This window comes from Achroia grisella, unplaced genomic scaffold (assembly GCF_030625045.1).
Source record: "Achroia grisella isolate CSIRO2021 unplaced genomic scaffold, CSIRO_AGI_Agris_v1 utg782, whole genome shotgun sequence".
NCBI classification, from domain to species: Eukaryota; Metazoa; Arthropoda; class Insecta; order Lepidoptera; family Pyralidae; genus Achroia; species Achroia grisella.
The window spans coordinates 1,474,496-1,502,289 of NW_026713022.1; the positions used below are offsets into that span (position 1 = coordinate 1,474,496).

The 27,794-nt window shown below is 31.5% G+C and overlaps 1 protein-coding gene across 1 annotated transcript; it reads right to left on the reverse strand.

Annotated features, from left to right (window-relative positions):
* Positions 1-37: 37 nt before the first annotated feature.
* Positions 38-25,155, reverse strand: LOC131851195 (carboxylesterase 1C). The gene is made up of 5 exons (XM_059201649.1): positions 24,747-25,155; positions 10,590-10,696; positions 9,092-10,363; positions 1,857-1,999; positions 38-578 (listed from the first exon to the last, which is right to left on the reverse strand). The coding sequence occupies exons 1-5, from the start codon at positions 25,153-25,155 to the stop codon at positions 53-55; spliced, it is 2,457 nt and encodes an 818-aa protein (XP_059057632.1). The 3' UTR covers positions 38-52.
* Between the last annotated feature and the right edge of the window lie 2,639 nt (positions 25,156-27,794).

Consider the following 27,794-nt stretch of genomic DNA (forward strand, 5'->3'; position numbering starts at 1 on the left):
AAAGGAACCGTCATGAATGATTTGTAGTCTCTTTTATATAGTATTCAAAAACTTATACATTTACATTAGTATAAGTAGTGGATATGGGCGAATTAGTGTTTGATATTTCAGAATAGGACCCATTAGATGCTAGGTGGGAGGAATTTTGTTTATATAAATTATTATCTTTAGACGAATTTTGATTATTAAAACTATCAGGTCTTGGAGTAGTCGGGATTTGTGAGATGGTTTGACCATTGTTCAGTGAAATTGGTGCCGTATTAGGAACGTTTGGTTCACCATTTCTCATACTTAAACTCACACTATTTTGGGTAGATCCTATATTAGTAGGATTTTGAGAAGTTGATCCCTGAATTGGACTATTTGGAGAATTAGGTTGGTTATTTATTGGGATTGGGTCAATGAAAACGTTTGGTTTTTGAGGATATGTCTGGGGATTTTCTCTGTTGGCTTCAATTGCTTGCCAGTTAATGAACCAGAAAGGTTGCTTATCAATCGGCAGCTTACTGAGTCGATCTATTAGGTCCCTGTCTCCATTGGCTTCTATAGGTAACCTTTGTGTAGTGCCTTCACCAAATCTGAAAATAATTTATTGTATAAGTAATTAAAAATTGCTATATGATTAGATTTCAATATGTCAGGGAAGTCGCATGCTAGTGTAGAATTCTATAACCTCATTCATTCAAAGTATACCCACCAAAACAAGAAATGAGAGACCAAATAAGAGCTGATGCTTTATTTATTATTAAAAACAATTTAGTGCTGATGTTATACTGAAATATACTTTGTACAAATCCATCTGAATCTGTCTCAATCATTTCAGCTGCCGAGCTGCTTCATTTGTAAAGTGTTTAGGTAGAAGGGTGAGATATGGCAGGAAAATTATAGGGTACGGAGGCTCAACACCTTAAACCTCCGAAAAGAGCGACACACGACGTTGATAACAATTTAAACCAGGACTAATGCTATTCCTAAACCCAACCTCAGAAACGCAGCTGATTTACACTAAGCTTCATAACATAACGTTATTAACCGTCTTAGAAGTTTTGGACCGGTACGAAATTAGTCACCTTGAGGTGTTCCTAGCTTACAGTAGAGCTGTTCCACAAGTATATTGGATACGGTTACCATCACCTCATTTGGTATTTCACAGAAAATAAAAAAATATATATTTTTCCACCTCAGTTGCAAACTTTTAAAGTTTTTTTTAAAATACTCAATGCACATACACGGCTCGTTTACGATTTTAAAATATTGTATAATGATACATAATCTTTATTATAAGTGGACACTTAGACCTACTTTTTTTCCTTGCCGTTATCTGTAGGTATATAACGGGATTAAATTCGTGTCAACGGACTTCGTAATAGAATGGATAAACTTGATTGTACCTACTATATAAACAAAGAGGGTACGTAGTTAACACATTTATGTTCCTATACGGTAAAATCATTTAAATTAGTCGTTACGTAGAAATATACATAAGTATAGAATGTAGCTATGGAAGGATCCAGTTCAATTTCGATAATAAATTATGATTATTAGTTATTTAAATTTTTATCATTATTCTATTTTAAAATATTTGTATGTAACAAGATCTTTTTAAATAGCATTAACGATTTTTCTAATGACTAGTCATGCCTCTTATCCTGAATATTTCACTGTTTCGTCTCAGCCTTCAACCGACCATCTTATAAAGCAAAGGCATTGTTTGAACCCAAATAGGTGATACTGAGGTTCGAATACGAGTCGTACGGTCGTTCCGTATACGAGTTTTTGCAAACTCGAGGTAGACTTTACTTTTAGTAAAGTTACTATGGACGTTTAATAATGCCTAAAAAGATGTCTACACATACCGATCTTCTAAACCATCAGCCGTGGTTGTAGTTCTGTTGTAAAGTTCCGGGTAACCAATGGGTCTACTACCCGCAAACCCGGGTCGTTGCCCCATCACCAGCGTCGCTGATGTGATCACCATGAGCAGTTGGAACGTCATTATCTAAACAAAATATAATTAAATAGGTACCAAGGTCTTTATTGTTATATTTGCTAACACTAAGTTGATAGATTTTTTAACTGGAATCAATCACAGCATCGTGTGACCCATCATGCGTTGATATTTCTGAGGTCTAAGATGTAAGGTCATATCATGTAGACTGTATTTTAAATTTTGATTTAATAATTATGTTCGATCTTTGTCAGCTAATTAAGAAAAAAAGTAGATCTAAAACTTTCGTGTTTTCATTTTTTTTTTATTATATCTATATATTATAGTATTTTGTAGTAATTTTATCATTATATGCCTATAGATACATATGTATAATACACTACAAATAATAATACAAATATATACGTTTATAAATCTGTATTAGGTGAAATAAGTTTTATTTTGATTAGTAGCTTGATTTTTATAAATTACAATTATATTATAATTACTAGCTGTCCCGGCAAACGTCGTTAATAAATGTTGAAAATAAAAATAAAAAATTTAGGGGTGGACTTCCCCTAACATTTGGGGGGATAAAAAATAGATGTTGGCCGATTCTCAGACCTACTCAATACGCTCACAAAATTTCATGAGAATCGGTCAAGCCGTTTCGGAGGAGTATGGGAACGAAAACTGTGACACGAGAATTTTATAGGTATATAAGATAAATATTTACAGCCAAAAAATGTTTAAGTCGGCAACCATAAGTGGATAGATTATTTATAGATATGCTCAAATTAGTATTATATGCACAGGTTTAATATATTTAAATCACAAGTAATATTTACTTAAATCATTAATAAAACAAATGATGTTTCTTAGAGAACCAAAGGAATTTTAAGTGATCTTATCATTTTTAGAAGCAGTGATCATACTAGAGGTAGGTATATTATTCACATATATAGCTACCAATATAAACATAACTTAAAAATGTTTTCATTAAGATTTATAAATAAACTTACCGAAAGAAATCCACACACACACCTCCGTCTTGAGCGATACCCGCCGACTGGTAAATGGTTATCGCAAAAACAAAGGAGGAAAACTTGACGGTCAGATGTACCGGTTCGTGACGTATCCACTTCATTTTATAAGACCTATGGTGCCTGCAGTTTGTTTAAATCTATTTAAACTAATAAAAAAATAGTAAACACTGATTCAAATGTTTTTCGTATATTGTTTATTTAATGTGTATAAAAAATAGGTATAGGTTTGTTTTTATGCTAGAAACAAACGTATTCGTCTTTAGTTTTAGAAAGAGGTAGGTATAATATGGAAGAAAGAACATAGAAACATAATATTTTAAGGTAAAAATTAGTACATAAATACTTACGACACCAACAATTTTTTTCCGTTTGAAAAAAAAACAGGAATATTCTGGATCATGTGCATAACATCTCGAACAAAAATTATTAATTATTTTTAAAAAATACAGTCGTGTATTATTTTTAATATATGATAATGGAAGGGTGCACCCGAATGCATTAAGACTAACGGGGCACCAGTAAATGATGACGTGGTATGGATTAAGCTATTTACATTGCAAGGAATAAGACTACTAATCCTAATTAGCTAGTCGGGTAGTCAGTCTATGGAAGAAGTGCAATAGACTGAAGGCCAGTAAGTTCTTTCAAATTTAAACATTCGTTTTTTAGAACTAATGTAGTTCTTAACTAAAATCCATTACCCAAACAAAACTTTTTGCTTCAAATATTACTTCTCAGTTTTTAAAACTATAAAAAATGTTGACTACCTATTCCAAGTACAAAGCCACGGATTTACCTAAGTACCTACGTATATCTACTTATTGTGTAATATACTAATTACTTATTTATTGAAATGTATTTTTACGATTTTATTATTTTGCTACCGTGTGTATCTGTCTAAAATAATAATATCTTAAGGCAATTCATACAGCGCCAGCTAGTCCCAAACTAAGCGGAGCTTGTGTTATGAGTACAAGACAACTGAAATCATAAATATTATTTGATATAGATATTTTTTAAATACGCACAGAATATATTAGAAAATACCCAGACCAATACAAATAATAATAATCTTAAATACAAATGTTTGTACCGTCAGAGGAATTGAACCCGCGAATTCTTAACATCGGAAGTTACGCCGTGTTTTAAACTGCTTGGCCACTGATGTCATCAAAGTCTGTATATATGTATATAAAGGTTAATTTATTACTTCATGCAAACCGTTAGTGCAGGCGGGTGCAACATTCCATTATCATCAATACAAAAAAACCACTATTGTTTCTTTCACAGACATGAAATTAACCAAATATCAACCAGGCTTTTGCAACAGGAAGCCTGATTAGTCGCCGTTTCTAGAAAACTCCTCACCCAGCTCGTGAATAGGTATATTAGAGCTGCAAACTAATAACAAATAAAGTGTTTTAATATGTGAAATAAAATTTTATAATTTATTTCAAAGAATCGTGATTATGATAAGCGACTAAGGTTTCTATTTGCGTGAGCTTAATTTAGTAACAAAGTTAATTTAGATATAATCTCATGCATATGTAATACATTCTATATTAATCTATTAATGTATGGAAATCAGGCACTTTCAACTGCAATATAAGGTTTTTAATAAGTATATATGTTGAAAAAAACTACTGACATATAATAGTAATATAATATTTCCACGTTGTAATTGTAATTTTTAGGCAGATATAGATAAGCATATTACAGACCTTACCTTGTTGATTGTGTATAAATTTATCACACTCACTTTCTGGTGATGGAAACAGCGATAACATAATAAATTATTTGGTAGACAGAGGAAGGATATATGTCATGGTATATGTTACATTTACAACAATGTGGACGGTTATAATTTACAAGCTCAAAGGGGTGCCTTCGGGGATAAAAGTCTTATAGATATGTTATATTATTATTAGTTGTTGCCCGTGATTTTGTCTGCTTAAGATAGCCTATATTCATCCTCGTAAAACAATACATAAAATTTAATTATAATCGGTTTAGTCGTTTATCCGTGAAAAGGTAAAAAACAGATAGATAGACACTTTTGTTAATTAAGAATATTAGTATGGATTCTATATACTATAATAGAAATAAAGGTCACTAAGTAACGAGGCCATTTTCATATTATTCTTGCAAGATTAACGTTTAATTTTATCTCACGATAAAGTTGGAGGCAGACTGTTAATGTCTATTGAAAAAGATCTTATCTTACATTTATGTTCATTGTACAATGTACATGATGTCATCTGCTACTATATAACATTTAACCAGTTTCTAATTAGAGGGTTATTCAGAACAAGCAATCCACCTCGACTTCTTTTTGTTGTCGAACTATTCTAATGCTGTCGGCCACAGCTGGCCTTATAGCTTCATCGAATGATTGGGGCCGAATGCAAATGGCACTCCAAACCCGCGAAAACCCTCGGCTCCGACAGTCAGTGGCGAAAAGTTCATCAACATCTGGATTACATTTTAGGTAAAGTTTTATGATTAAATAGATTATATAGATTAAATAATATTATATACGAATACAAAAGAGAAATCTAATGGAGTGAATGTTAATTAATGAGACGACTTTACTAAGGATGTCCATATCAGCTTTAACAATAATTGGGTAAAATGAGGAATGGCGTTAATACGATCTTAGGTCTAATTGATAGACGTTTATACTAGTCAATTAATTAAGATATTGGAGTACTAGAGTCCTACATTATATTCTTAGTATATTCGGTGATTTAGACCAATAACAATAAATAAAGTGAACTTCTTCTTAGCATTCTGTGGATTCATTGTCCATCATGTATAGTGATACTTCGAGTAGTTCCCGAGACTTGTGACTCGGGCGTGGGTATAAAAGGCCCCTTGCCAATTTACGTCAACACTCACCTTCACCACACTTTGTTTCTCTCTCTCCACATATCTTCCATACCATATCCGGTAGAAGCCTGCTAGTGCTGCTTTAGCATCTAAAGTTAAAACGTAACGTTCAAAACTTACTACATTTCTAGACAGTAAAGATCTTTTAGAAGAATGGAGAGTGATATCGCTGGTAATTTATATGTGGTTGAAGTGGAGGGAAGAGGGAGTGAGTTGAGGGAAGGGTATCTCGCTCCAACGTCGATAACATATAAATTAACCACATATCCATTTTTCATAAATTCGTTTATTAATTTGTAATATTTATTTGTTTTTATTGCATTGTCTTTAAGTTTGTTTCATTCTAACGTGAAAGCAAGGTAATGAGTTTGAAAAATAAAAAAAAATAAAGTTTATAATGTGTGGTAATAGTATTTATTACATTATCAAGCATTAAATTAATTTTGAATACTGATTACACAACTTACTAGTGGTTCGCTACGGATTCGCACTTGCGCAATTGTCATAGAAATCTAATATTTTCGGCCAGGCTATATTACCTAGTAATAAAATAAATTTATAATTTTCGATACTAATAAAATACATATCTTTTCTACAATATTTTCATATAAATTCGTCATCATGGATTCTATGAAATATTTAACTACTTGTTGATTCTTAAATGCCACGGATTATATACTCATATGACCCGAGGCTAATTTATGTTTATATTCTATTACAAATGGAAAATCACAATTACTCATTAAGTTATTGTCCACATATTGTGTGATGCGGGTGACAGTGATTGGCAGATGGAATTTATATTGTAAAAGAACTTCTTTTTTTGAGATTTCGGAGTCAAGGCTGTTATGGTTCTAATAATTAATTTGTCTCATATTTTAATTTTGTTGAGTATAAAAAACCTATAAAAATATTCACATTGTATTGAAATTATGAAATTTATGCCTGGTACTGCTCAAATAAGATGCAGGGTGTTTAATATAATAAAGGGTGTGTGCAAGATTTTAATATTATATTGGTATACATAGGTACTATTGAATGTATGTGGATTTTTTGTATATGCAGTAGTATCTGTATGTATCATGTAGAGCACAAAGTGAGACTACCTTAGTATTATGGTATAAGATAGTTTAAATGTAATTCTTGCTATACGAAGAATGATAGGAAATTAGTAGAAATAAGTTCAACTGCTGTCTATCTATCTATCCATGTAAAAAGAATTAATACAAAAATGTTAAGTAAATGTAAAACAATTATTAAGTATTTATGTCGGAATATAATGATAGCAATTCTATAAGAGCGGGATCTCCTATCACAACTATTTAAGGAGATCCCAGCCCTGATTTTAAAAGTAATGTTTAAAGTATAACGAATAAAGTTATTATCAAATATATTTCTTTTAAATAAGTGTACGACTAACAGGTTACTGAGGATAATATTGCACGTTTAATAATTGAAATAATAATAAAAATCGACGAAATAATAGTCGATATCCCAGAACCAATATTACTGGGGTAGACTTTTGTAAAGAGATATCTGCTTGTACCTCATCTATTTCAAGCGCCAAGTAGCTTGCTTTGTACGATGTCTTTCAGTTGAAAGGTGAAATTGAAGTGAAATTACAGGGTACGATGCCATTTTAGTATTCCAGAATGGCAATGCATGAGTGGTATCCCAGGCGTCGCATGACAATGTAATGTCCTCCTTCAGTACCTGTATATTCCTGTACCAACCGGTTCCAAATAATAGGACTATGGCCAGCTCCCTTACGACTATACTAGTAACATGTAGGTCTGTGTCTTAATGTGTCTATGTATTTACACTGTCATTAATCCAAACGGAACATAAAATATGCAAATGTGCAAGTTAGATAAGAAGCGAATATATTATTCGCACTTTATCTAGTAATTTTCACAGGCCGATCTTTCTAATCTACCTATTACCATTAATCCATGGAACGACATGCATTGCAACCCCAGGTGTTTATTCCAGTTTTATCGTCGTTCTCGACGTTCGAACAGTTGAGTTTTATAAATAATATCGTTTTAGCACGATATCATACTATACAATATCTTGGCAACGTATTGTAGGCTTCCTAACTGAAAATATTTTATTGTTCCAATTTACTATTTTCTATTTTATAGATACTTTTAGGTATTCTTGTTGTTAAATTTGGAATTAATTAAAATTAGTACGTATTTATTGAGCAGTTATAATTTTGTAGGTTCTTGTATTTTGTTTATTATTAATTATTAAAAGAACCCTCATCAGTTCAGCCTATCCATTGTTAGATATATAGGCGTTCCCCAATGTCTTTTACCATGTGCCATTTTACAACTTATGCATCCATTCACTCCCGCCCACGTCCTTGATACCATCGGTCCATCTTGCAGGAGGAAGCCCGACACTCCAACGACCCAAACGAGGCCTCTACGCTAAACTGTACTGTTCCCCTGTATCTATCAACGCATTAAATAAATAATTTCATATAACATTGAATTCCTACATAAACTATTGTAATTACAATATTTGTATATCTATGATAATGACTTAAAAGTGCGAAATACATAAGAAAAATAAAATTAGTAATATAATAATTTTTTAAAGTCAGTATGATGTTGTCCATTTCAATATTAATTCAAAGAATTAGCATCCACCCATATTAAGACCCAAAAAAATTTTCAAAAGTTGTGTATTATGTATTCTATAGGAAATCTCGGCTTCCTCAACTTTATAAAAACTTTAATGACTTTTTAATTTCTCCGAATACTTAGAAGTTACCGTTCGGTTTTATTTTATACGAAAATTTATTTCAACTCCATGAACGATGAATGTCGTGACTTTATCGATATAATTTTGAAGTCATGCCTGTACCCGCTAGGTTTCCACCTTGGGTTTGAAGGTCAGAATATGTGACGTCCTTCGCATATTTTTTACATGGACATTTTAATTTTATTGTAATGTAAAAACAGCACTTGTTACAAATATTTTTATTCATGACAGATTCTTATATTAAAAGGTAAATATTGCTTCTTCTTAAAATTTAATCTCGCAACATGGCAATAACTTCCCATAAATAAATTATACATCTGAAGTCTATAAATAAACTATACAAAAATAACGTTACGAGGTTTCACAGCTTTTGTTGCTTATATGTATATTGTTATGATGCCAAAATCAAAAGCAAATGTAATGTCAGTAAACTAGTTATGATTCTTTTCATTACAACAGAGTCAGTTCCAGAATCCTCATCTTTTTCTTTACAGCATTTAGTTCCAATTTCAACAACTTTGGGGTAAAACTCTGTCCAAAACTCAAATGCTTTATAATTTACAGTTTCTGGTGTGCTCATTGTGAAGTTCTTACGATCAATAATCAGATAACCAGGTTTTTCTATTTCGAAAGGTTCCCATAAAATATTGACTCCAGAATTAGTCGGATTCGAATACCATGCAAAATTCGACCACATTTTCATTATCACATCAGAAATACTTTTATCTCTGATATCCCATTTAGCAAAATCTTCAGGTAAAGCTAAATGAGGTAAGCCAAAAGTGAAAGTTAAATCAAAATTATGAGGTACTGCTATCCACTCTGGTATGCCTTCGTTAGCTATATCCGAAAAAGGTTTCAAATCAAATCTGTATAAATAAACAGGCGAATGCTTACTAAGAAATTGTGCTAGTTGATAAGTAGTGGCTCCATGTACTTTGTCGGTGTAGAATTCCAAAAATAGTTTACGTAAAACGGTTTCATTAGATGTAGGCGGTATAGGTTTGTAAAAGAATGATACAGCATCTTGTATATGGTGTTGGTTTGTGAAACAAGAACTATTGTCTATTGTTATGTCTGATAATATTATTTCTTCCCGCATTACATCAAATTCTCTTTGGCTTAAACCGTCATTTTTATCATCTTCTTTGTGAAGGCGTAGAGCATCTTCCATGTTGGTGTACCCAGTTAAAACTGGTATTGGAGTAAAAATATCACTTTTGAACATTTTACTAGGCAAATCGGGTAAAAATGGTATGTATAATGAACCGTTACTAAAAGAACCGTCTACAATGGGGCCCCACTCAGCTAATGGTCCACCAACATCTAATAGAGCTTGATAATTAGCTCTTCTTAGACAATCTAATAACTGAATCGTAGGCTTTCGATAGCACCCGAAAGCACTGGCTACTTTATCTACAGTAAGAATTTCTTTACTGACTGTATTAACAGTGTTTGGTGACAGTACATTGCCACTCATTGCTATTGCCTTTTGGAAGAGTCCGGAAGAATGGGAAGATATCAAATGAAGACCTACGCTTACAGCACCAGCTTCGTGACCAAAGATGCATACATTATCTGGGTCACCACCAAAACTTTCTATATTGTTCTTAACCCAAGTTAAAGCTGCCACTTGATCAAGTAACCCATAATTTCCAGGCGATTCATTGTCTAATGATGAAAAAAATCCGAAAATATTTAATCGGTATGCTGCAGAAACGAAAATAACCTGTAAAGAAATATATTTTTATTATTACCTAGCTTCTGTCCGGCACTTGGTTTGCGTGACTGATTGCATATCGCGAATACACAGTGACGTATGTCTATCCCAAATACTTACGTACTATGTATGTTATCAAGATTGATTGGAAAATATAATGTTTTTTCTATTTAAGCTGGTATGGTATATTAGACAACTTTACAAATTTTACCTAAATATCATAAGATATACAAACCTTATGTTTTAACACAAGATGGAAAGGATTAACATTATTTGGACTGCCTCGGACAAAACTTCCACCATGAAACCACACCATTGTCGGATATCCTTCCACTTTAAAATCTGTAACAAATATATAATTTTTTATTTGATTTCAAACCAATTATATATAAACAATATTATATTAGTTGTTAGTAATGTTATCCTAATGATTATGCTAATGCTAGCAATATACTATTTCAGGTGACCGCAGCCTGTTCATCCTGGAAACCATCATGAAAAATTTCTGGTGAATTTGCTACAGTGGGCTAACTGACCTGACCACATGCGGGGATTGATATCAACCTTCGCTGGTGCCCCGTCAACGCAAACCTTTAGCTCAGGTGGATCCATTTAATTATTATCAGACATAAAATTAAACCTAACTTTACCTAATTTAGCTCAGGTGTATTCATTTAATTATTATGAGACATAAAATTAAACCTAACTTTACCTAACTTAGCTCAGGTGGATTCATTTAATTATTATCAGACATAAAATTAAACCTAACTTTACCTAACTTAGCTCAGGTGGATTCATTTAATTATTATCAGACATAAAATTAAACCTAACTTTACCTAACTTAGCTCAGGTGGATCCATTTAATTATTATCAGACATAAAATTAAACCTAACTTTACCTAATTTAGCTCAGGTGTATTCATTTAATTATTATCAGACATAAAATTAAACCTAACCTAAATTTAAAATTAGTTAGATAGGTTAGATACGTAATTTATATTAATAAACGGTTGACGTAGATCTATAAATGAAAACTAATATCATTAATTAGAATTCTATATGCTGAAATTAAATACAACAATTTAGCTTCGTGACATGTAAACGTCGTTGTCAAGCACACGAGTAGACTGATGTAAGCGGCTACAGATATAATAGTTTAAGGGTACTTGAAACACAAACGATGTTATATGCGCGCTGTTAACTCTAAAGCTTTTGTCTTTGATAATCTTCCGAATCCGAGATTAAATTTTCTTTTGAATATGCTAATTACATTCATCAGGGTTGGAATGGTTTCTAGGGCGAAACGGGTAGAGGTAGAGATATGGTAGTAAAGTTACAGATACGTAGGTATAACGAAATAGTTCTCAAGAATGAAATGCGTTAGGGCAATCGGTCAAAATATTTTGTAATGCCTATAGACGACCGTTACCACTTAGATACCATTAGATACACCGTCATCTTGTTTACCATTCGACTCGCATAAAAAAGTGTTTCAGTAACAGTATTTCAGTTCAAGGTCACTTAAATGTGACCCAAAAATGGTAACAAGTTAAACAAAACCTTGTAAATAGTATTTGCTATGAAATCATTCGAATGGCGAGTGGAGTCCAACACTGGTATTATCTGGGTCACCCACCACAAAGATTAGGGTTAAGTCGATTGCTCGAAGTGTAACAACGTCACGGAATTCTTGCATTAATGACTGGAAATTCACTGTGAGTATGTGCATTATTATGAGTCATTAGGTAGGTGTGAATCAGTAAAAGTTAGGTCACCTAATTTCATGACTTATTACCTATTAACGGCATGCCATATGTCGAGACAGCCTGATTTACGATAAAAATTTAAATCATAGACATGTAGTATTTCGTGGCTCTATACTAATATTATAACTGCAAAAGTGTGCCTGTATGTCTGACTGTTACTTTTATACAACTAAACGGTTGAAAGGGTTTTAATGAAATTTGATACGTAATTAAGAGAATATTTTATCTCAAAAAATAATCTGTAAGGAGTGAAATATGGGACGAAAGTTTAATTAAAAATTCGTAATAACATAGACATTGAATAAAGTTCTGTCTCCTCTAAAGCCATCGTATCTCATCATCAAGTATTATATGTTGTATTTCCTGTGGAACGTGACATATAGTAATAAAATACAGGATATTGAGGAAATATCGAAAACTTTAATCTTCATATTAAAATGCATCATCATCATTCTCAACGTCATCAGGTATTACCAATACTATACACGAAAATAGTTGCAATTCCAAATAAATCCAATGATTATGACTATATAAATAAAAATATGAGACGCAAGCTCGTTTGTGCTATAAAAAAAATTTTGTACACACAATATATATTTTTAGTATCCGCGGTCCTAGCCCCCAAGATACAGTTCTGACCTACTATGGAGACTACTGATAACAGAAAGAAAATTCCGTGTAGTAAATAATTAATGTAAAAGTATAAGTAATGAAATCCATGTATATGTATTATGTATATATAATATATAAATAATAATAAATGGAATAAATGAAAAATAAAATAATAATATAGGAAATTTTGAATGCATTTGCTTATTGCTTGCATATTTGTATACATAAAAAACGTCATCCTTCTTTCTTTTTAGTATGTTAAAAATCTTTACCTTCATAAACCAGCTATTGATATATTTTTTTGTTATTTCTGAACTACCGTTTTACTTAATGACTTTCATTTAGGTCGACAAATGAAACTGAATTTACAACATTACATAAGTTTTAGGGATTAAGACACTCTTAAATTCAAGACCAATGTTATCAAGATCAAAATTACGAGAGTTTAAAACTAAGAAGGAAAGCTTTGAAGGAATATTACAAAAGGCGCGTCACTCTCTTGTAGGTAAAAATCGATTTCAACATTTAATTAAATAAGTAACACGTATTATATTATAGTTCACGAGCCAGCGACACATTTTCTCGCTCAAATCGTTTGCGAGTTTTCGGCCGAGAAGAAATGGTTGATGAAATTCTTATTTGGATATTAAATTATTAGACAATTCGATCAGCAGAATTGTTGATTTAACTACAATAATGACTATCAGTGTGGGCGTACCAACTGGTTTCTTCAAGATAAATATATATTAAGGATGTAATAGGATCGACCCTACCAGTCAGGTGCCATTAAAAACAAACTGCTTTCACTCTTCGGCCTTAATCAAACAAGGGCCAAGTAAAATTGCAATGGGTTACATTTTCGGAATGGCCAACAGGGATGTCATTTATAGCAACAATATTGTCCAGGCTTATAATTAATCATCAGTTTATTTCCATCTAAACAGATAAAAGAGGTATTCTCAGTATTTTTCAATTCTTCATACAATTCTTATGAATCATTAGTCGAGGAAGGAAAATAGCCTGGAAAAATATGCAAAAGCAATTAAAGTAGATGGGATTCCAAACTGTAATGAACTACTGGTCGATGCCGTTCTATAGAAATTAACATTATTATTCGGGTCATTGCCGTGACGATATAATTAGAATTTTGGGTCACACATTTATAATAAACCTTATACGTAACTAATATTTCATCTGATTATTTTTAGTTAAGAATAACCTTGAACTGGAAATGGGTTTTGACAACCCTGTCGTGAGAAAATGCTTTTACCTGTTACGTGTATTAGATTTGTGATGAAATTAGGACCTACGTAACATTGTTAGGGGCTATTCACACAACGTGACCTGTGTTTGCACAAAGATGGGAAAGTGATATCAGTGCAATCCAATGATTTACAATGAATATACACAGTAATGGGAGTAACAACGATATAAATTAGTTACAAAAAATCTGAGTAATAGTTGGTATTATTTTATATTTTATTAGCTGTTTCCTGCGACTTTGTCTGCAATTTCTTTGTTATACATTCTACCGTTAAGACGCGAAAAAGCAATAAACATTCGATAAGAAGATAGATCGTTACTAAGACCAATATAGACTATCTTTTATGTCAGAAAGTAGACAGAATCGTGGAAAATAGCTAGTGTTTAATTTTTTTTATTCACATGAGCGATAGTTAAACTATGAATCTCTTTTTAAAATAGCAAAGTATCTTTGTAGCACATTACTAAAATCATACAAAGGAAAGATGTTATGTCTATTTGATAAAATTAAAAACGAAGTACAAATTGATCGGATTAATAATACGAAACCCAATAGGTAGGTAGATTGAAGGGTTTAAAATTAAATTACTTTAATGGCAATTTTATTACCGTTCTCAGTTCGTTTTTACCAAGTTGTACTGCAAAAATGAAGTCGACAGCGCGGTATATCCAATAGCCTAAACCTTTGAGAATTCAAGTCTCAAAGGATTAGGTCGATTTAAAGTCGCTGATGCCATTCGGATGGATTTCTCTTTTTGTAAAAAAAGATATTTAAATGTACGGGTCGTTCTACAAATCAGTGAATTCGAAATTGATTTAGCTCTTTCAGTGTAAATTAGGTACAATAAGGATTCGGCTGCTTCTACTCGGACATCGTAATTTGTGTTCAAATGATTTAAAATGAGCGGATTCTTCATTTACAATTGTATTTGTAAAAAATATCGCGTATATAAATATATCGATATATCTTATAGCATGTGCTAGGAAATGGCAATGGTACGAGTACATGAGAGATACCACGGTCGTTACATGACGGCGTACGACGACATATAGACGACGTACGTTTGGCATTTGCTATGGATCGTATTCATATATCGCATTATAATAATAAGAGTAGTCAATAAGCTTACGACTCACTAAACAATAAAAGATTTTTTAATATACTTAACTAATCTACATTAAAAAACTATTAACGTTTTTTGGTAGTCGCATAGTAATTTTGTTAACATTGTAATAGTATAGCCGTAAATATTTAATTAATAATACAAAACTAGCGATCCTTGTGTATATATTACAAAAATGTATATAATTTCGGAATGTATAATATTTCCGAAAGTATTAGTATAGTAAAATAAGACGTTACTATTAGTGCCTTTTTATACTAAAATCCAAAATAGGTATTCTGAAAACTATAAAATACTATAATCAAACAAGACATCGTGTAAAGTTTTTTTGTCTGTAGGTACTGTGTACCTATTTAATAGGCATATGTATAAAAAAAAGAAATGGTTTAAATTTGAAAATCCTTAGGATTATGATACGGGTTTATAAACCTTTTAAAATGTTTGAGGGTCCCATTAATGGCTACACTCGGAGATATTATTAGATCCCTATTACATATGATACTCAATTTCAGTATATACATATAAACCTATTTATGTATAATTTACATATTGATAACATATATAGACAAAGATATTGATACATACAATATATTGAAGCCAAACAGTATGTTAATTGCGCGTATCATAATAGGTAATTCGACTGATATAATTAATGAAAGTTTATAAAGATATTTGAATGTTTGTTCATCATTAACGCATGACTGGGTGGATTCCAATGAAAATTGGTACTATCTATAAGTACTGTTGTGGACAGGAGAAATTTGAATTTGCTCCAATTCATTGATATTAGTAAGTCTGAAGTCGTGAAAAGTCGTAACTCAGTGAGAATATTTGAATGTTTGTTGATCATTATTAACGTATAAACTGCTGGGCTGATTCCACTAAAAATTGGTATTATCTATATTTAATTGAACTCCAATTCATAGATATTAGTAAGTCTGAAGTAAGTCTGAAGTCGTGAAAGGTCATAATCCATCTAGTCCAGTTTTTCCTCGAAGAGCATAGTTGAGAACGAAATATTAATTATTCTTATGTATATATATATATATTTTAAAAATCTTGTGTATGTAACATGATTGTTTAGTTACTTTTACAAATTATTATATAATGCATATATTATTACATTGAATTATTCATTTCAGTGTATATAATAATAAGTAGTAAACACTATTAAAATTTATCAATAAAATATTTTTATCGAGTAGTTATTTTTTTGAAGTCCGATATTTGTTTAATACTGTGATAAGTCATAGTAGGATGTAACAAAATAATATAAATCCATTAAGTATAAAAATAATTTATTATAACTTTGTCTCCAATATTATAAAATTATCGAAAAATTTGATTTCATGGACCACTGACGGCTGTAACCGCACGTTTAAATTTATAATTAAGTTAAATTCTATTTTCAAAGTATTAAATCAAATTTTATTTAATTTAAATTAATATCCAAGGGTAAAAGTAACCGATGATGAAAACAATTATAATATTTCCAAGAAAAATTGCCGGTTGGCGTGAGTCGCTCCATCATGTAGTGTCAAGAAAGTATGGTGGTATTCGTGTTATGAAGGATATATTCTTGAATTATTCCTAAAATTTGATGAATTACGTGTAGTACTTAATATATTGCTATGCTAAATATTCAATTTCCTAGCCGTACCGTTGTTTGTGTACATTTTATTAATATATATGTATGAAACATAATAGAGTAGTACCTATCATCAGTAATCATCAGTAATCATCACCACTCTATTATTATGCTAGCCGTTTTCGCGGCTTTGTTTTTTTTTTTAATTTTATACTAGTTATTTCATTTCCTGCCAAGTGAAACGTGGATTACGTTTCATGCATCCGTTAATCTTCTTCTTTATCAAATGGCTGCCACCAATTTTGGTCGCAGATTTTGACAACGTTATTGTTTGAGCTACAAATTGGAGTTTGTAGCTCTGACTTTCTTCAATTTGATCACTAAAGTTTGACAATATCAGACTTCAATTATTATATTCGCAAATAAACCAACATAATAATTTAGCACCACTAGGTACCTTATATCGCAGTTAAGCTAACATATTTATATTAACATAATTTATTTTATCGTGAATGTGTCTTAATATAGTTATTACTAGTATCACATACACATTTGAAGTTTCTTGTAATCCATAGATGATCTTATGAAAAGTGTATTGCAAAATGTAACAGAATTGGAAATTAGACGGAGTAATCCAGCACAATAGTCTCTATCGAATCTAGTATATATTTAGCGTAAAATTATCATCAAATGAAATTACCCCGACACCTTAGTTTTATTTTAATCCTTTGAATTAGCTAAGATGTAACACGAATCTAGTTTAATTTACTATCGATCTGTCTAAAGTTGGCGTTGTTTCCTGGAGACGTAAATATTTTATGATTCACGTGCTCTTTCTCACACCACTGACACGGAAATGTAGTGACGAGTAGCTCATTATGAACAATTAAACAGTTATATTATGTCGAGAGCTTCTTCTAAAGGGCATAACACAATATTCTGCGATAAATAAAATAAGGGCGATTTTTTTACGTAACTGGTATGATGTTAACCATGATAGAGCCCCCTGATGTGTAGTGGATCCATTGTTTATATATATGAATAACATTAGGACATCACGTTATCATATGACGTCTGGGATATCAAACGAATATACAAAGCTATAAAGAGAAGTAACGTGGTAGTAGTAAGTAAGTATTCAGTACTTTTTGAAACCATCTATGGATATATTAAAAAGTAGCCTGGGTAGCTTTCTACTGAAAAACATACCTAAATAACATATAACGTTTATAAAGGCCCGGGTCCCTACCAACATGGTGTACACCTTCATGAAGGAAGATTACTGGCCAAAGGGAGTGCTGTTGGCGTTACCGTAGCAGATTGCCGTAGTGAGTGACCACGAAGACAATATATATATATGTATATGTTAGTCCGTAACGTATATAAAATATGGCCCAATATTCTTATATGTATAAATACTGTTAACTTGCATGAAGCAAGCAGATACATTAAGCAATCTGCTTGGTGGTTGAAATAAAAAAACATGGTTAACCACGCAGACCACTTTTTACAAATTCTACCCCGGATATAACTAATTAAAAGCTTAATATACCCTGAATGCTAACAACGAGCAGTGAAAAAAATAAATGTTCACAGCAGGACCGCAGTACTGTACGAGTACAATGATTGTTTGCATTAATATGCATGCAACGTTAAAAAGCTAGCGCATTAATGCATTGGAATTGCTTAAATGATTATGATAATGAAATGAATATCTAACATACAATGTTAGTGTATAAAAAATTTTAAATCGTACTAAATTCTCCATGCATTGTCATATATGTTTGCATCAATGAAGACTTTAAATTTAAATAAAGGCTAACACAATACTTTGTATGATTGATTTATATTTCTATTGAGAACGTCGTGGCTCAGCATTTTAGTACTCCCAATTATAAAGGTTATCAGCTTAAACATGACGAAGAAAAAAAATCCACTAACAATTTACATTTCTGACTGACTTTATGGTGAAAGAAACTATAATAACAGCCCAAATGTATCCGAGTGTCGGTGCAACGGTATGCTCGCACGTTGTTTTAAAATATAAACATCTGAGATGGCATAATGGTATACATATCTACTAAATTGACAGTTAAAGATCTCACAAAGCCTTATACTTTTAATAATAATCTCAGGACAATTCACACAGCGCCATCTAGACCCAAGTTAAACTAGCTAAAGCTTGTGATATGGGTACCATATCACAGATACAACTACATAGATATTTTTTTCGTAAATAAATACATATTATACTTAGAAAACACTCAGACCGATACAAGCAATCATATTCATAAATACAAACGGTGAGTAGGCAGTGTGCTAAACTGCTAGACCACGGAGGCCAAAAATAAAAAATATAGAATTCTATATTCTATATTTTTGTTTTTTTTTATATATACATTCAGAGAGCCCTTTAGATAAATAAGAGATCTTTCAATTTATATATAGAATCTTATAGAGCTTTGTTATAGTCCTGTAAATAATTTGTCTTTGAAAACGGCTAAATATTTCGGAATGTAGTAATCGTAGAACATCCGTTACATTAGTTTAAATTATACAAATTAGTCAACTAATGGCTTACGTAAGTCGTTCATTGGTTTAATTAGTTACACCCTATCATATTATATACAAACTAGGGAAGTTTATCCATCTGTTACTTGTATGTTACTATACAGCCTGTAGTTCTGTGATTTACTACGTTGCTAGCGGAAATATTGAATTATTGGTATTTTGATTTGTTTCAAATATGTATATATATATTATAATTATATATATACAGGGGACACCTGGTTGAAAAAGCCTCGAGCACACTTTAATTTACTATTACATACAATTTTTTTTTATTTATTATTACCACAGATAATAATATCCATTACATAATTTACTAAAAAAATGTATTTCATTAATTTTAAAAACTACAATATGAAGTTATTTCATATAAAAGATGACGGGTCGAGGTCGGGGGTCGGGGGACGGGAGACAGGAATCTATTATATAAACATTAAGATATCGGTTTCACACTTAAATTAACCATGCAATTCTTAAACATCCACCACTCATTAATTAGGCATTAAGTCCGCCTTTTGTATCATATTTTAGTAGTCAATAACGCAATAAATAAAAAAAGATATCAAATAAACAAACAAAGAAATAAGCACGCCTGAATTCATAATACCTGTGTGAATATCGGTACCTATTAAACTTACCGTGATAAAGTTATAATAAAAGTTTTGCGGCTAATCTGCAATTTGGCTTCGACAAATTATCACTCGATTTCAGCAAAAAAGAGAAATATCTGAGTTCTTTTAGGAGCCTAATTCCATTGGACTGGATGCTGATATCGTCAGTAGCTAAGCGTTACGTGAACCAATGAACCAATTTGTAAGGATGTTCGGAGTAAGTCGAATTAATAGTAATTCTTAGGAAGGTGAGCGAAATGTAATAATTTTGAGGATACCTAAGACAGAAATAGTGCTTTGCGATTTGGTTCGACATTGTGTTAAAATGTCTACTAATAATTGTATGGTGAAGTAATATTGCACGATAATATAAAAAATATTATGTCATTTTACTCATCTTATTAACAGTGGTCTAAATGAAAATGAATATTTTTTAAGAAACAAAACAATCACACTGCTCTGCATTAAACGTTCTATATTTAAATTTATTAATTTTATTTGATATCTAATTAATGTTTAATGGCTATTACGATCGTAAACATTACCAGTACTTATATCAGTATACTATATAATATTAATGTACAAATTGACTGTATGTAGATTACCCTGCAGAATTAGTGCACCTTCTTGGAGCTTCTCCAAAATCAAAACCTTTTTTGAAAATTAGGCTTTATATACCAACTACATCCTTACAGTAAATGTAATATTTATTTAACTTCAATGCACAAAACAATGTGTAGGTACATATGGCAGACTTAACACCTTGTGGCGTTATCTACCAGTCAACCATGAGTGGTTCAGGGAACGATTGTTGGCGGTGCACTAATATAAATGAGAAATGTAAAATATATATATATATATAAATTCCTATAATAACATAATATACATACATAAATATCTAGCTAAATATGATATATAAATAATACAATGATCTGATAAACAAATTTTAAGTACAGCCTCAAATTGAAAGTAAGAAAAAATATATATATGAGACAACAAAACAAAGAATATAATTATATAGAGAAAACTATAAAGGAGGGAAAGGAAATAACAGAAAAATGTAAAATAAGGACAAGGACAGTATAAGAGAAGTTTAAATAAATATATAAATAATAATACTATAAAATTATTATTTGAATTTATAAAAATGTAATATGAAAGAGAAAAAATTTAGATGAATGATGTAATGTATCAATCAATGTAGTAAGTACACGTATGTGTACATACGTGTACTTACTACATTGATTGATTATTAGCTACATGGATCACAGTTTTAAATAAAAATGTTTTTATAAACTTTTAGTGCATCTTACTACTTAATAATATTATAAACGCGAAAGTTTGTTAATATGGATGGACGAGTAGATGTTCGTTACTATTTAATGCAAAAACTACAGAACAGATTTTCGTTTAAACTTTACATTAATGAAGCTTATACATCAGAATCATACATAGTCTATAAATTAAAAATACATTATATAAATTAGGCGAAATATAATAATAAATGTTCAGTAAGTGTAATGCAGACGAAGTTGGGTTCAGCTAGTTAATGAAATAATGGCATGAGCATATTTATTCACATATTTTATGACTGAAATATTAATTGCTGGAAGCGTGACACGACACTTGTGCATCATTTATAGATAAATATCTATTTATAATCTAGTTTGTGGCTATATTGTCCAGTCGTAATGGGGAAAGTTCCGATATTTGCAAAATCATAACAGATCCACTACATTGTCGTTTTGTCTATTTCCGATCGTACAGTCGATTTGTTCCACGACAATAACATTGGTATGTCATTATTGGTATTTTATTCTTGGAAAGCGTTCCCTAGTTATACAATGTCAACTGTAGACCACAAAGATTGTGGATACGAATCTGGCCGAAACCATAAACTTTGTCAATTTGCAATGGACTTTCGGCTGATGGAAATGCTGTTAATAATGGAAAATTGAAAAAATTTAAGAGATTATTTATACATTTTATTTTTTATTCCTATATATTATAAGTAATTGTAACCTCGAAATCGTCTGTTATTTTTTTAATATATGAAATAGGCAATGTCTTTCGTAGTGAAACAATATATTTTAACCTCAGATTTCATTCAGCTCAGCCATTTAGTATTGAAACGGTAACAGATCAACTCACTTTCGTATTTATACTTTTATACATACACTAGTGTGAAAGTATGAATGACGCCTTGCAATAGGGAAACAAATAATATAACAATTGATTTATTAGAAAGTAGGGGTGCTTGAATTAAACGGGGGCAACTTGGAATGGCAATGAAGGCTGCCGCCCCACACACGGGCCCCAAGAAAATGACTTCGTTATCAGATTGAGGGGAACCTTGTGAATTTAGAAAACTAGGTTAACGAAGGACTTGTTCTGTTTGTTACAAACTTGTTTGTTTTATCTGTGGCTAGCTTCATCGTGGTTTCGTTTGAATGGGATTCGTTTTCTCTCATTCTCGTAAGAGGGACAATTTCTGGAAATTTATTCGTTTTAGTTAATTGCGCTGATTAATCAGTAACGTAGATGTAATTCTCTAGTAGGCAGATATTAGATGTATCTGAATAGTAGGCCTGCTAAACCATCTGAGTTTAAACCGTTTTCTTACTCGTAGTTCAACTCTACTATATGGAGCAAATAGTTATATTTACATCGTACCTTAACTTTGAGATTATAATTGCTATTGAAAACTATAGAAAATATACGGTAAATATTGTTTAATATATTTTTTGCATTCACACGAAACCATATTTTTATATTTTAATATTGTCTATGTTGAAATAAATTTCACGTAACTCTTTTTTTGGTTTTTATCGTTTACATGAAAACGATAAAATTAATCTTAAGCATTTTTATTTATTCTATTTATATTAAAATTAGTTTATTGCACTAGCATATTATTTGTATAAATAGCGGTTTTTTTATAAAAAAAAAAAACAATCGATCGCTATTTGAAATCAGTATGAATGACTGTTACAAAGTATATTCAGGGGAGATTGAATTACGCGAGAATCGATTTGTTGCAGATGTGGAACGCCAACAATAGGGCTGAAATCATTGAAGTGCTTCCTTGCACACTTTCCATGATATTGTGAGTTAGGCCTGTTGTTCACTTGTGAGATAAAAACTAGGTACTGCGGAGAAATATCAATGACAAAAAAATATATATATAGTATAAAGCAAAGTAGACGTCGCTGTCTGTACCTAAGCGTAAATCTTTTAAATTAAGCACCGAATTTGAATGTAGTTTTCAACCACAGGTAACAACAAATTTAAAATTGGTGACATGGAGTACAATATTTTATTCCATTCCACCAACTTTAAATCAAAATTAATCTAAGTAATTTCAACCAGACAAATCCAAATCGTACTCACAGATGAATGTGTTACGCGGGAATCAAACCAGCTAATCACACCATTGGTACACGACCAAAGTCAACAAGAAAAAAAAAATCGTGAACAGAAAATGTTGTGTACCACAATGCTAAGTTATCGATTTAAAGCGATAAATTTAGTGGATCATTTACCTACTTCACAGCTCATTTTTCTCGTACCTATCCGGATAGACCCTCCTATACCTATAGTAAGTACATGTATACGATACGTGTATGTATCATGGACTAAAGAAGACATATCGATTGGCATTTCCTACTATCTTCTATTTTTGCTTCCTGTAAATGAAACTGTGACAGGAATTGATTGTGAAACTTTATGTAGGCATTTTCCGTGTACAGGAGTAATGTCTATTATTAGATATATTTTTGATATTAGATTTTTTATTAGACAATTTATCGTTTGTAGTTTAGTTTGTAGATAGTCTTTATCATAAAATATGTATATGTTTAAATGTGTAAATGTAATAAAATAGGGTTGCAAGAGGTTGGAGTTTCATACAATAAAATATTTATGTCGCTATTAACTTTGTTGGTAACTTGAACCGTACTAACATTATAAAGAGATAAAGCACAAATTGATATCAGGAAAATCTATAAACATTACATCGATTTCAGGAATTATGGCAATGACAAAGTTATTAATAATAGCACCTAACTAATGGAAAGTGCTAATCGTCAAAAATAGACATAAACAGTGTCTTGGTCATCACAAAATTGAGCCTGATATTAAACCTTCGTACCCTACAACGTCTCTGCTATAACCCTCTCTTAAAACCGGAGCATTGTTTGCAAAATAAGCTTGTGGCTACAGAAATAGGTGAGACAGAGCAATAGTACATTATATAATGTCTCTTTAAGTTGACTAAGAACAAAGCCATAGCTGGATGCTATGTACAATAGAATATTATGCATACAATGATAAGAAGGGTTGAGCAAAGGAATTTAACGATGTCAAATGAATGTCAGGCGCTCAGAGCGAGAAGCCCGTCCAATCCAAAATAATAAAGGACTTAATATGAACAAAATTCCTTAATATTTTATCGAGAATGGTCGATAGAGGTTCTATTCAATAAGTCCAACTATATATATGCCAACATGTACAAAGTTACGACCAACTCCCGTTGGAGTAGGCTAAATGCTCGAATTCATAATCCGCCCAATTTTAATTTGATTCCATTAAAAAGTATCCACTTACAGAAAATTCAGACACAAGAAATATAACGAAGAATCACTTTCGGATGACATTATGGATTACTTTGAAAATATTCTATAAAATTAATCCTGAGAGCGCGTCACTAAGAGAATACTATGAAAGAATTTGATGTAGATGATAAACCTTTCCAATAATATGCATACTTAAAACTTAGGTAAAACAGGCATCACTGAACATTTTCTAAGAGATGTTTTTATATGAGGTCAATATTAAGAATATAGATAAATGTGTATCTTACCATCTGGCACATAAACATTTAAATACAAGCAATCTTCAGAATATTCTTTCTTTCTTGGCTCCTCTAATTGAGCCTCCAACAATTTATTGAACAACTCATCATGTTTCGGTAATGGATTCTGCACATCCTCTCCCTTAGGATCTGCTTGCATGCAATCAGGAGCAAATATTGTCATATTTCTAACCTCTTCCCATTTTGGAAGGTCTGTAAACTCAGGGGGAGCAAATCTTCTGAAGTCCAGTGGAGGCTGTGCGTAAGGTATTCCTACATACGCGGCTATTCTCTTTGTTCGAAATCTCGTGATATACATTCCGGATATTGCTCCTTGATTCGCAAGATTAATCTGACGGGGCTCCCTTGCGGATAATGCAAGACTTATCAATAATGGCAACACTACAACATGAATCATTTTGAACAAAAATTCGAAGCACACAGGTCCGTCAGTTCCAAATTTAAAACTGATCTTCGTAACGTTCGTAATTCGTTTTGGTTAATATGAACATAGAACAGTTGAATTCGATTTAAATCCCGATGGAACGTCCATTTTTATTTTAAATGCAGTTTATTTTCTAGTTTTAGTTTTGTGGTTATTATTTTCACGGTGGTACCATTCGGGGCGGGTGGTGTTCGTTCGAGTTCGAAGGTGGTGCGTTACTGTTTCTCGTGCAGACTTCGGTTCGTAAACAGTGGGGCTGTCCGTCGTTATAGCGACCAAGGAATTGCTTTTGTGGGTTATAGAGTGATTTAGAAGTGGCTACTTCATATAAGTAATAAGTTTCAGGACAATAATTTTATCGTTTCCAGATAACCGCAAAAACTATAGTATACAACTGCTTACTTTGATATGAGAATGTGACTAATTTTTTAATGGATGTATGTAAAAATGAAATGTAAGCAAATTACTTAATTCATTTTATGTAATACTAGCTGTACCCGCGAATTCGTCCGAATGGAATTTAACTTTATTTTAGAAAAATAAAGTTAAATTCTACTTTGGCTTTACTTTCTAAAAAAAGTCTCGGCAAAATCGGTTCAGCCATTTCAGAGATTAGCCGGAACAAAACAGACAGACAGACAGATAAAGTATCTAAGAAATTTTATTTTTGTATACCGTATTTATATGCATATGCATGTAGTAAAAAATGGTTATTTCAATATTACAAACAGATACTCCAATTTTATTTATATGAATAGATGTAAAATACAGAAGAAATATTTATTGACAAATAACAAGACATTGATAGAGAACTGGAAATAAAACTCGTAAATAGCACAACATTATATTTTTGAACACACTATAGTAACTTAAATACTCACCGCAATTATTATGCATTCCACTTTCTATCAACTTGATTACAATTCCAACTTTTACTAGTATTTATTCTACTAGTTTTATTAAGAATGATTAGTAGTTATCACTAGAATACTAATAAACTGACTACCCACCTTCTGGAAAGTGGAATCTATAATAATAGTGGTTAATTCTTAACCTACTACACGAGGTACAGAAACATCACGTTCCTTATTTGTTTAATAATTAATACATCTAATTTCTATTCGCGTAAATTTGCGGGGTTCACGTAAATTGGAAAATAAATTGAACAAATACGACTTCGTTCCAACAGAGCCGTGTCTAAACATTATGAAGTGAATATTAAGTAGGCAGCAAGCTTGTGACGCGAAAGTATCGCGTGACTGAAACTAAGCTTGAAGTCATTGCATTCGGCTTCTCGTCGCCTTTTTACATTCCGCATCTCCCCCACAATGGGTCACTGTATCGATTCATACATAGCTATTTTTATGAACAATACTTTACATGTAGTATAACTATTTAAAAAGTAAATAAATTTGGTAAGAATAAAAATTTGTTACATATACAATATGCTTAAGGTTTCGTAGTAGAATAAAATGTTGAACTTGATCAAAAGTTTTACTAAAATCTAATAGTCAATCTATTACGTCACCGTTACAACGAGCATTAACCGATAAGCATAGATCCCAACAACGGAAACGAGATTAATATCTGTGGATATATTTGTAATAAATCCATGTTGATTATTCAAATATACATTATCAATATAAGACAAAAACATGATAATATTAAACCAATTATTTTAGTCTATAATTATTGACTAGATTGTCTGAAACATTCTTGTTTAACGGCATTAATTCAGTTTAATAGACCATGGGCAAAATCACCATATATAGATATGAACGTATTATAAATTAAAGAAAGAGGATAATGTAAATATTCCGCATATTTACTACTAAAATTGGAAGAATTTTATTAATATTAATTCTTTTATGAAAATTATGTATTAATGTTTTTTTTAAAACACGTGCTCGAAAAATGAAATTAATTTCACCTGTTTTTGATATACAAAGCAGCTCATAAAACACCAGTGTGTTATAAATGCAAGTAGTGAAGTTATATTCCATGACAGCACTATTTGTTATTTTTTTTATCAAATTTCGAACTGACCGCCGCGTGCCACACGATTATACTACTTTAGTGCATTTTTGTACCACGAATTCAACAAATATAGTGCCTAGTACTAGTAGTTACTAGTGTTATCAATCGGTTCTTTAAAGTTCTGTGATTAATTCCATTCAATACTGCATAGGATAAAATCACTAGCAATAATTAACTTTGAACGTGTTTAATATATGGTTTTGTATAGTTGGTAGTAAGTAGACACTATAGATATAAATATTTACTGTCTTATATTAATATATTAGATGCAGATACCCCCACCACATCCTCACATTTATATTCAATATCAGTAGATTTTCCCTCCGCTAGATTTTTTAGAATGAAATCTAGCCTAATTTCAATCTAGAAAATCTGGCGGAAGTGATGGTGATACCCTGTTACGTCTGTAAACATCATATTTATTGACATCGGTCAGTTCAGAGTCGTTAACGCTACCGTATAATCACATTTCAGTACTCATTTATTACATATTATGTAACTATGGAATTCACATATTTTCATTTTTATAGGTCTAATATTTTGCTAAAATATTATTTACAAACAATTTAGATCGC